Below are 12,413 nucleotides of genomic sequence, written 5' to 3' on the forward strand. Positions count from 1 at the left end.
ATAATCTGTACCACAGGTTATAATTTAAAACTCTTATATGAAGTTAGGTTGCAAGTCAGCCATGATCTAATTGAATGGCAGAGCAGGCTTGAGGGTTTAAAAAAAAATCTTTTATGGGACGTGGATGTCGCTGGTTAGGCCAGCATTAATTACCCATACCTAGTTGCCCTTCAGAAGGTGGTGGTGAGTTGCCCTCTTGAAACGCTGCCGTCCCTGAAATAGATTCCTCTTGCCGCCATGTCCTCCAGTGCCTTTATTTCACAAGTGGATTTTGTACAAGAGAGGTCACTCACCCAATGAATCAGGACAACAACAATGCCTGTTAAAGTCAGTTACAATTCAAGCTCTTACTTTTCCTAATTTCTGGTGTGAAAAACCACTCTTATAAAGTGTGAGAGAGATGCGAGTGTGAGAGAGATGCGTGTGTGAGAGGTGAGTGTGCATGTGTGAGATGAGGTGAGTGTGCGTGTGTGAGAGAGGTGAATGTGAGTGTGTGTGAGAGGTGAGTGTGTGTGAGAGGTGAGTGTGTGTGAGAGGTGAGTGTGTGTGAGAGGTGAGTGTGTGTGAGGTGTGTGTGAGAGGTGAGTGTGTGTGAGAGGTGAGTGTGTGCGTGAGGAGAGTGTGTGCGTGAGGAGAGTGTGTGAGAGAGGCGAGTGGGTGTGAGTGAGGTGAGTGGGTGTGAGTGAGGTGAGTGGGTGTGAGAGGTGAGTGGGTGTGAGAGAGGTGAGTGGGTGTGTGAGGTGAGTATGTGTGAGGTGAGTGTGTGTGAGAGGAGTGTGTGCATGTGTGAGAGGTGAGTGGGTGTGAGAGAGGTGAGGGTGTGAGAGAGGTGAGGGTGTGAGAGAGGTGAGGGTGTGAGAGGTGAGTGGGTGTGTGAGGTGAGTGGGTGTGTGAGAGGTGAGTGGGTGTGTGAGGTGAGTGGGTGTGTGAGAGGTGAGTGGGTGTGTGAGAGGTGAGTGGTTGTGTGAGAGGTGAGTGGGTGTGTGAGGTGAGTGTGTGTGAGGTGAGTGTGTGTGAGAGGAGTGTGTGCATGTGTGAGAGGTGAGTGGGTGTGTGAGAGGTGAGTGGGTGTGTGAGAGGTGAGTGGGTGTGTGAGAGGTGAGTGGGTGTGTGAGAGGTGAGTGGGTGTGTGAGAGGTGAGTGGGTGTGTGAGAGGTGAGTGGGTGTGTGAGAGGTGAGTGGGTGTGTGAGAGGTGAGTGGGTGTGTGAGAGGTGAGTGGGTGTGTGAGAGGTGAGTGGGTGTGTGAGAGGTGAGTGGGTGTGTGAGAGGTGAGTGGGTGTGTGAGAGGTGAGTGGGTGTGTGAGAGGTGAGTGGGTGTGTGAGAGGTGAGTGGGTGTGTGAGGTGAGTGGGTGAGTGAGAGGTGAGTGGGTGTGTGAGAGGTGAGTGGGTGTGTGAGGTGAGTGGGTGTGTGAGAGGTGAGTGGGTGTGTGAGAGGTGAGTGGGTGTGTGAGAGGTGAGTGGGTGTGTGAGAGGTGAGTGGGTGTGTGAGAGGTGAGTGGGTGTGTGTGAGGTGAGTGGGTGTGTGAGAGGTGAGTGGGTGTGTGAGAGGTGAGTGGGTGTGTGAGAGGTGAGTGGGTGTGTGAGAGGTGAGTGGGTGTGTGAGAGGTGAGTGGGTGTGTGAGAGGTGAGTGGGTGTGTGAGAGGTGAGTGGGTGTGTGAGAGGTGAGTGGGTGTGTGAGAGGTGAGTGGGTGTGTGAGAGGTGAGTGGGTGTGTGAGAGGTGAGTGGGTGTGTGAGAGGTGAGTGGGTGTGTGAGAGGTGAGTGGGTGTGTGTGAGGTGAGTGGGTGTGTGTGGGGTGAGTGGGTGTGTGTGGGGTGAGTGGGTGTGTGTGAGAAGTGAGTGTATGTGTGCGCGGGCAGGGAGTTGAGTGTGTGTACGCTGTGCGTGTGCAAGGGAGCTGAGTGTGTGTTCGTAATGTGTGAATCTGCGTGCGCATGTGTGAAATGAGAATCCAGCTCTCCAGCAGCGCACCAAATCCGAAATGAATGTGAGCAAAAGAACAGCATTACTCCCATTAAAAATGACAAAGTAGGTAAGACTTACACGTATAAGCAAAACTCCTTCATTATGATAAAGAGTATACATGCAAGAAATAGAAAAAATCTTTTAGAAATTTGTTTTTGTATGTTTGTACCTATTGCGCAACATCGTTTTTTTGTGGTTTTACTCGTCAATATAATAAAAAATTCCTTTAAGGGTTCCATCAGTACTCTTGTGAGGTCAAAAGTGGTCCGTGGCTAGAAAAGTTTGGGAAACACTGCTCCATGCAATGTATCTGTTGAAGAATAAATCACAAAGCTACAAATGAGATCATTAGGAATAATTCAAGACACCTTGTACTCTTCTGATGTTCAATTTTCCTCTGGCCCCACTCTCTTTAAAACAACCTTTCTATGGTGAAATATATAATTATTGATTTCTTCAAACTATGACAAAATAAGATTGGTAAATCACACCTCATTAAGCTAAGGCAACCCACTGTAAAGCATGACTTAACAGTGACCAGACTTATCACCAGATTCAGTTTTGACGGTTATGAGGGAGGCTGTTTGGTATTGGTCTTAAGTCATTCACCCACTATATGGAAAGTGCTAACTTGAGCGTCTGCAAAATAAAGCAGACAACAATGGTTAGTGGCTCTGGCTTTCATGTCGTAAAAGGAGGACGTAAGAATTTAAAGCAGTATTAGGCCATGCAGTCCTCAAGCCTCGTCCACCGTTCAACAGCAACAACTTATATTTGAATAGCACCTTTAGATGTATTGAAACATCCCAAGGTGCTTCACAGGAGCATTATAAAACAAAGCATGGCTCCGAGTCGCAGAAGGAGAATTAGTTCAGATGACCAAAGGGTTGGTCAAAGAGATAGGTTCCAAGGAGCGTCTTAAAGCAAGTTGGGGAGTTGTAGGGATGGGACTTAATGGATGACCACCAAGGTGGTGCAATTCAAATTGGAGATGCACAAGAGGCCAGTCTTGTAAGTTGGATGGAATACAAATAAATTGTTGTTTTACCTAGAAGGAGTTTTTTGGGCCCCAGAGGATGCAAAGGTTTTGTTTAATTCTAGGCCGAAGACAGCATCTATGTGTAAGCTATTCCGCTTACCACAACCTATTAATGCTTTTCACCAATTAGTTAGTGGAAAAATTGGTCACTTAGTTATTATCAGTCTGATGATTCTTTCCCCCGTCTCTCCATTTTCCTGAATCTACTGAATCTTACTAGCATAGTAATCTGTACGTGACCCAAGTGACCTTTCATCCAAGTTTTGAATGTTTGAATGTTTACTGTGAAAAGAACCAGAGACCTTTTGGTCCATTTAGCTCATTATTGTAGAGCTTCTAACCACTGGGCAATAAGAAAGTTGCCCACTATGTGAAGAATCAAAGAAATAGCTTTTAAAAAAATATATATTTAGAGTATCCAATTATTTTTTCCCAATTAAGGGACAATTTAGTGTGGCTGATCCACCTATCTTTAGGTTGTGGGGATGAGACCCACGCACCTACGGGGAGAATACGCAAACTCTAGACGGACAGTGACCCAGGGCCGGGATTGAACCCAGGTCTACGGCGCTGAGGCAGCAGTGCTAACAAAGAAATAGCTTTACATTGGGTCATTGGAAAGATGGTAACCAGATGTGCTTGGAATTAAGGTTGCTGTCAGAGCTGTGCAAGTGTGTCTTTTGGGGAGGAGGATGGGCGTCTGAAATTCCTGTGCCATTATGAAAAGATACAGGCAGCAGTGATAAAGTGTTTGTAGGAGTTTGTACCAACCAGGGATAGCTCTAAGAAAGCACATTCCATCACTGAGAATGTGGTATATATAAATGAGAGATCTATCCAAGCTGTTTGCAAGTCCACTGACAGGAAAACTAACCCACAAGAAATTTGAATTGTTAGAACCATCGAGCTATAAGCAGTGTAGAAAATATATTTGAAAACCTATGGTTAAAGTTATGAAATGTATTGCAGTAAAAAATGAAAAATTCTGCAAATATGTGGTAGGGAGCATCTGGAAAGAAACATTAGGTAAATGTTTAGAGCATAAATGTTTTTCAAAATTGTCCTGACCTGAAAATGTTAAACTCATTTTTCTGATATAGCCTGACTTGCTGTGTGTTTCCTGCAGTTTCTTCCTATTTCACTTTTCCAGTATTTTTACTTCATTCCTTTGTACCCGTACCATTATGTCCTTGATACTTCGATTCTGATCTCCATGGTAGTACCCAATTTGTGGTCTCTGTTGTGCTGGAATGGGGAGGAGGGGGGGGGGGGGTCATCTGGGTGGAGTCCAGACTGCTTCCCTCACAGCTAATTGGAGGGAGGGAGATTGTTCTGGCTTTGATGGGATTTTGGCATCCAAGAGGAGGTAGGGTGCAGATTCAGTGGAATGATACCAGGACTAAAATAATTAAATTCTGAGAATACGTTCCTGACCTTGCCTTTAGAAGGTTGAGGAGTGATCTACTCGGTATTTAAAATAGGGAGAAAAAAGATTCATTGGAGAAACTATTTCATCTAGTGGGGGGACTTTTATCAAGGAGACGTAATAAAATTAGAGCCAGGCCACTCCAGAGTAAAATCGGTATATTCACATCAGGTGAAAGTGAAGGTAAGCTACATCTTATATTAGCTACCTCAAAGAGTTCATTAACTTTGCAAGGTGTGAGCCATTACTTGTAAAGCCATCAAATAAAAACAAAATAGTGCAGATGCTGGAAACTTTAAACAAAAACAGAAAATGTAGGGAAGAAAATCAGCAGGTCTGGAAGCATCTGTGGAGAGAAAAACAGTTAATGTTTTGCATCCGCATGATTGAGGAAAAGTCTTATGGACTCGAAACGTTAATTCTATTTCCCTCTCCGCAGATGTTTCCAGACCTGCTGAGTTTATCCAGCATTTTCTGTTTTTATTACTTGTAAAGCCATGTTTGGCAATTCCCCCGATACCAGTGTTCTTTAAATACTCATTTACAGCATCTTGCTGAACATCCTAAATCTTTTACAATTACCGGTGTTAAAATAATTGACTTCTAATTTTCAGGGATTTACCTGGCTCCTTGTTTTGAATGTTGGATAATTTACCAAACTTAGCTGTGTTTTCCAGTATTTATGGATCATTGACACATTTCATCTAAAGCTTCACTGATTTCCTCCTTTAATTCATTGAGCGATCTTGGATATGATTTAACACCCTCGCTGCGTCCAACTTGGTGTTGGGACGAGGCTGTTGAATCTCACGAGAGGCCTCTGGTGTGATTTGCAATGCTCGAAACGCATCACCAGATTTATCGGAGTCTTGCGAGACGTTGCGATCTGGATCTCACCCTCACTGGGCAAAATGCAGGTCAGCTTATTTAATGGCTCATCAGCGACTGACTTCCAGTTGTCAGTCAATGTCCGGTCTCTCCATTATCTTGCTTGCAGGTGTAATTGTAACAGAGGTAGAGACATCAGCAAAGTCATGACCCACTGTGCAATTCGCCATACTGAAGATCTTTGGACATAAGGCCTTCATCCATCCAAGAAACATGGCCGAGACAGCTCAGGCGTTGATGGATTAGCAATGATGGTATGCTGATGGAATTATCAAGCTCCAAGATTCTCAGTCGGTGACCATGTTCTGCCATGTGTCTGAACAGTGAAGATGGAAACTGCTCATTTGTCCTCGTCTCACTACTGCAGAGAAGTGTGCTGAGGGCACAGGCTGGGTAGACTTGCTGTTGGTGTTCTCAGTCAGGTTGCTGTTGTTCCACACTCTTACTCAGCTTGGATGTAACAGTTGCAGCTTTTGGTTGCTGTCAGAGCTGAGCAAGTGTGGTTTTTGGGGAGGAAGGTGGGTTGATCTCGGCATCAAGTGTCAGGTTGCTGGTACGTGTGGAGCCTGGATATGTGATGGTATAGCGGAACTGAGGGACTGGAGATGGAAAGAAGGATGGAGGGAGAGGAAAGCCTCGAGCCAGCACTTTTGGGGTGATGAATGAGGGAAGCTCGAGAGTAAAGAAGAAAGTCTGGGAATCATGAGGTGGGATGGGAAAAGGGAAGCAGGAAGATGAGAGCCTTACTGGTGGTGGGGGAGAGGAGAGGAATTTGGGGGAAGAGAACCTATGTGAATTGTACAGTTGTTGTGGGGGGCGGGGGATGGGATTTTGAATGTGAGGGAGTCAACACTGGCCCCTTTTAGAAATCATCCACAATTGTGACAGGGCTGTCTTTGCAAGGTATTAGTATACTTAATTTGCTACCAGCAGCTGCTGACTAAGCTCAGTGGGTCCAAGTCCTTGTTTGATTATCTGCTACTTTAAAAGAAAAATCAACTAAAACTTTTTGCGTCTTAATGGTGTTACTGGAGGATCAAAGTTTTTTTAAAAAAATCAACAAACCAAGTGAATTCCTAAATGGCAAAGAGGAAAGTTGTTTTCAAAATGAAGTACCTGTTCTGTTTACTTTTCACCTCTGTTCTTTGTAGATCCTGAAATGCATCAAATCGGAGCCAAATACATGAATAGGATGGGAATAGAGGGATACGGACCCCGGAAGTGTAGGAGGTTTTAGGTTAGACGGCAGGATGATGGGTTCACGTTTGGAGGGCCGAAGGGCCTGTTCCTGTGCTGTACTTTTCTTTGTTCTTTGTATTGGATCTTCTGTCAATGCTATGGAAAAGCCATTAAAAGAATCGATTGGCTCCATGACATATTTCCTTACCTTTTGTGTATTATGTTTTGTAATGCTTTTTGTTATTACTGCTCATAGGAAAGTGTATTCTGTTCTTTGCAAACTTACTAGACCAGTTTGGTTTGTCACACCTGATTTGGGTTAATTTTCACAAGTGATCATAAGACCATAAGACATAGGAGCAGAATTAGGCCACTCGGCCCATCGAGTCTGCTCCGCCATTCAATCATGGCTGATATTTTCTCATCATAAAAGAGATGGCTTGCATTTTTATAGCACTGTGCAGCACCTTGGAATGTCCCAAAGCTTGAAGAGTTTTTGAAGTGTAGTGACCAGTTTAGCAAGTAAAGCCATCAGTGTGCGTACAGCGAAGAACCATAAACAGTGATGAAAGGATAACCGTATAATTTGTGTTATTGATGTTGTTTGAAGGGAAAATATTGGGCAGGACGCTCTGGGGAATTCCTGTGCTCTTCAAAGTATATATTTCACCTCAACTTGAAAATTTAACATCTCACCTGAAAGGGACTGAATTTCCCTCGTTAAAAGCATTGATTGTCAACCTTGATTTTGTGCTCAGGTTTCTGAAGTGGAACATGGGCTCAACGAGCTCTTCACTGAGCCACAGTGGGGAGGCAGAGTCCTCAGGCTCTGGGGACCTGAGTTTTAATCCCACCAGGCAGATGGTGGAATTTGAATTCAATAAAAATCTGGAATTAAAAGTCTAATGATGACCGTGACACCCATTGTCAATTGTCGTTAAAACCCACCGGTTCATGAATATCCTTTAGGGAAGGAAATCTGCTACTTTATCTTGTCCGGCCTACATGCCAGACCCATAGCAATGTGGTTGTCTTTTAAATGCCCTCAGGGATGGACATTGAATGCTAGCCCGGCCAGCGACGTCCAAATCCCATGGACGAATAAAGAACATCAACTCCTGTACTGACCTTTTACTATCTCCAGATGTCTATCAAATCTAACAACTGTTAAGCAGTAAAAGCAGACTAAAAGCATTTGAATGGCTCTAAAGCTGGATGTAGTAATCTTTCAAAAGTCAAGCTTTTTATACCAACTTTTACAGTCAGAATAATTTCAGTTTTTACCTCCTGTGCTCAGGTTTCTGGAAAATGCTCATTTTCAGCTCCCCTTGTAATAATTCGTAACTGATCCTTTGATTAAAAACATCATTCTCTCCCCTTCCCAAAGTCAAGGGATCTGGGCGGCACGGTAGCATAGTGGTTAGTACAATTGCTTCACAGCTCCAGGGTCCCAGGTTCGATTCCCGGCTTGGGTCACTGTCTGTGTGGAGTCTGCACGTTCTCCCAGTGTCTGCATGGGTTTCCTCCGGGTGCTCCGGTTTCCTCCCACAGTCCAAAGATGTGCAGGTTAGGTGGATTGGCCATGCTAAATTGCCCTTAGTGTCCAAAAAGGGTAGATAGAGATACTGTGGAGGAGTGGGCTTAGGTAGAGTGCCCTTTCCAAGGGTCGGTGCAAACTCGATGGGCCGAATGGCCTCCTTCTGCACTGTTAATTCTATGATTCTATGAACTTCAGGCTGACCTTAAGTGAATCCATGGTTCATTTGGATATTATGGATCAATTATACTTTGGCTGCAAGGAAACGTTTATATGTTCCATTTTGGGTGGTATAATGTTCGAGTCCTCAGAAAGCAGCTCATCCCCGAAGAAACTGGGAATAATCTTGCAGTGCTTGTTTTTGGTTTGTGCTATTTCCATTGCCGAATCAAAAATAAATTGAAAAGAAAAGTTGTGTAAATATGGAAGTATTTTGCTGTAATTTGAGAGCCATGACTTAAGCCTGTGTGATATTTTTGTTGAAATCTCTTTCTCTGCTGATGTGGCATTATTGATTTACTGTCTAACGCACTTTTTTTTCTTTATATTTTGCAGTTGGATGGGTACATTGCACGAAACTGGGCTAATCAGAAATCGGCTTTGGGGAGTGCCTTGGATCCATTGGCAGATAAGATTCTGATCAGCATCCTATACGTCAGTCTGACCTGTGCTGAACTCATTCCAGGTATTCTGTCCTCTTTCTGCTCACCCTTCCAGGATAGAGTTCAGAAAAAGGAATGCGAGAGGCCTCAGATTTTGTTTGCTTATGCCTGCTAATGGAATAGACTCCAGCACTTCATTGCATTTTGTATTATTAGCTTTGAGATTGTAGAGCTAGAAGAATTAGTTGAAGCTAGTTCCAAGTAAAGAAAAATAACTTGCATTTGTGTAGAACCTTATCTCTTCCTCAGGACCATCCCAAAGAGCTTCTTGGATAAACTTATTACTTATTACTTATTGAAATGTTCTTCCTGTTTTTTTAAAATAAGTTTACTGTACCCAATTCATTTTTTCCAATTAAGGGGCAATATAGCTTGACCAATCCACCTACCCTGCACATCTTTGGGTAGTGGGGGCGAAACCCACGCAAACACGGGGAGAATGTGCAAACTCCACACGGACAGTGTCCCAGAGCCGGGATCGAACCTGGGACCTCGGCGCTGTGAGGCAGCAATGCTAACCACTGTGCCACCGTGCTGCCATTCTTCCTGTTTTTTAAGTTCTTTCTTGGGATGTAAGCGTTCCTGGCTAGGCCAGCATTTATTGCCCATCCCTAATTGTCCCTGTGGTGGGTGAGCTGCCACCTTAAATCATTGTAGTTCATTCGCTATTGGCGCTGTTTGCAAGAACATTCCAGGTTTTGACCCATTGACCGTAAAGGAATACGATATAGTTCCAAGTCAGGATGGTGTGTGCCTCGGAGGGGAACTTACAAGTTGTGTCGTTGCCATACTACTGCTGCCTCAGTCCTTCTAGGTGGTAGAGGTCGCAGGGTGAAATTCCCTGTAAAACTTCAAATAGTGGTGTGGAACCATTTCTATACACCTGTTGTCTTATCTGAAGGACAGCAACTCTTACAATGCCGCTTGACGTCAGTGCTACACTATTGTAACTGGAGATCCAGAAATTGATAACGGGCTAAAGAGTATGGCCCGGTTCGAAGGGTGCATACTGAAGCAATGTTCCAAAGTCCTTGTCGCATTTCGATAAACTATTAATTCCTTATCACCCCTCAACTTCAACCTGACTCCTTGAAATCCATGTGCCACTGTGCGAATACACTTCGTCAGAACTTTGGTTCATTTGACTCAGTCCCATTGGAACCAGACATCACAGTTGATACGGCATTTATCTCGCCTTTTCATTCAGCCTGTCATGGACATTCGGGCTAAATAGAGGAAATCTTCCAAGTAGGGCCGAGATCTAGGCTGGAATTTTCCATCCCTTCATGCCGGCGGGATCTTCCAGTTCCACCAATGTGAACCATGATTTCAATAGTTTGCCCACCCTGCTGTGGGTTGGGGTGGGGTTGGAAAACTTTGGCCCTTAGAAACTTTAAAAACCCATATTCACAAAGTACTACCAAATGAGACTACTATTATATTTTAAGGCATAACGAGCCATTTAGAGTCAAGTTGTTCAAATTCACACTGTGTCACCAATCTCTGGGTCTTATGCTAACGTGCATAGCATTCAGGAAGCTGAAATACTCTTTAACAGTCCTGCATTGATATGCTGTATGTACAAATTCCATGCACTTCTGTTTAGAAATGCTTGTCCCAGGGCAGCAGGGTGGCACAGTGGTTAGCACTGCTGCCTCACGGCGCCAAGGTCCTAGGTTCGATGCCAGCTCTGGGTCACTGTCCGTGTGGAGTTTGCACATTCTCCCCGTGTTTGCGTGGGTTTCGCCCTCATAACTCAAAGATGGGCAGGATAGGTGAATTGGCCACGCTAAACTGCCCCTTAATCGGAAAAAATGAATTGGGATACTCTAAATTTAAAAAAAAAAATGCTTGCCCCAGGATGTTAGGTGTTTTTATACTTGGATAAGTTAAACTGTTAGATGTTTCTTTTAAATCAGAACTCAATTTTGAAAGCTTGCAAAAGTGCCAGTAACTTTAAAAACTTTACCCCAGGAAACTTTGTACTCACCTTGTTTTAAAGCTGGAAAACACTTTTCATAATCTTTTCATGTTAGAATATGGTTTCATGACAGTGAAAAGGTCCAGCCAAAAGCTCATTCAGAAAATTGTCCTCACTGTTATTAAGTCGATGCTGTTATTTTTCCAGCACAGTTGGGTTTTAGTTGAGCATTAAAGGTAACTGCTTACTGCACTGAACTCCACAAAATGCCGTATGCGATTTGGATGATATTGCTAAATACTAATTCTCCAGATGGTCTCCGCTTCGAATCAGCAATATGAGTGATTGTTCACGGTTAGCAGATGAGAGCATATGTTGAAAGGATTTAATTGTAGGACTTGGACCTAGAAACTAGAGTAGTCCATTCACCCTTACGACCCTGCTCCGCCATTCGATACAATCATGGCTGATCTGCTTGTGGTCTCAACTTGCCTGGTTGTCTGACCCCCACCCCATATCCCATGACACCCTTATCTCTCAAACATCTGTCCATAACTGTTGAATAAATTTGATGACCCAGCCCCTACTGCTTTCTGAGGAAAGGAATTCCACATACTAACAATCCTCTGAGAGCAAATGTTTCTCCTCATCTCTGTCTTGAGAGGTCTTATTCATGAACTGTGTCCTCTACTTCTAGTCTTCCCCCATAAGTGGAAACATCCTCCTGGTATCCACTCTAGCAAGTCCAGTCAGGATCTTGTATGTTTTAATGAGATTGCCTCTCATTCTTCTAAAATACAGTGGGTACAGGCCCAACCTGTTCAACCTTTCCTCATAAGATAAGCCCTTCATCCCAAGAATGAGTCGAGTCAACCTTCTCAAAACTGCTTGAATTGTCACTTTTGTGGCAGTAGTTCTATTGGCATTTTGCTACCTTAAGCCGTGCAATCAACACTTCTGGAAGCATAGCTGAATTTTCTTATTTTGCATGATTTTTGTCAGTTATCTCCTCGCTTCAATAGGTTCTTGGGGCTGAAAGTATGGCTGTTTGCTAGTGTTTTCAGTTAACTTGTCTGTGAAGCTATTATTTTACTATTCTGTTCTGACAGTGGTGCAAGGGAATCGCATTGATTCTGGTTTTGCTTCCGGTTACACCCTTCACTCTGATCATTCCCTTACTGGACTAATGCTTTTCTTCATGCGTTTTCTTTTATTTCACAAAACAAGCTGCTTTACTCAGTCATCATTGACTACAAATACTGGTGGTGTCACAAATTATAATGCAATATCCTGAAGCTTTAGTGACTGAATATGGAAGACTGAGAAGGTTAGTCAGCTCAATCTCTTGGCTGCTTTGCTTTTATCAGGTTCAGTACAAACATGTGTTTCTGGTATCTGCAGAATCACACTGAGTTAGTAACTCCATCCCACTCTCGGTAACTGTCTGAGGCTGAACCAGACTGTGTGCAGCCTTGATATCACTTCTGAAGCTGAGTCGAGTGTCTGGCTGCATATCTCCGGCATCACTAAAACCGCCTATTTGACCCCTCTGTAACCTCACCCGATGCTGACCCTGGTCTGCTGCTGAAACTTTCATTTTGTTACCTGCAGTCGACTGTTCCGAAGCACTCTTCGCTGACCTCCCACATTCTACCCGTTGTAAAGTTGGGATAATCCAAAACTTTGCTGATTGGACTGGCACCCAGTTAAGCAATGCCTCGATTTTAAAATTTAACCCTATTTTCAAATCCCTCCATGACCTCATCCCTCCTTATCTCTAATCTCTTCCAGCTG

General features: G+C 43.9%; 1 protein-coding gene across 1 annotated transcript in view; it reads left to right on the forward strand.

Annotated features, from left to right (window-relative positions):
- The window catches only part of crls1 (cardiolipin synthase 1), a 66,231-nt gene that overhangs the window by 36,448 nt on the left and 17,370 nt on the right, over positions 1–12,413 (forward strand). Inside the window, exon 3 of the mRNA XM_072506020.1 lies at positions 8,592–8,721. Within this exon, the coding sequence (XP_072362121.1) occupies positions 8,592–8,721 (130 nt within the window). The remainder of the gene's footprint in view (positions 1–8,591; positions 8,722–12,413) is intronic.

This window comes from Scyliorhinus torazame, chromosome 1 (assembly GCF_047496885.1).
Source record: "Scyliorhinus torazame isolate Kashiwa2021f chromosome 1, sScyTor2.1, whole genome shotgun sequence".
NCBI lineage: Eukaryota > Metazoa > Chordata > Chondrichthyes > Carcharhiniformes > Scyliorhinidae > Scyliorhinus > Scyliorhinus torazame.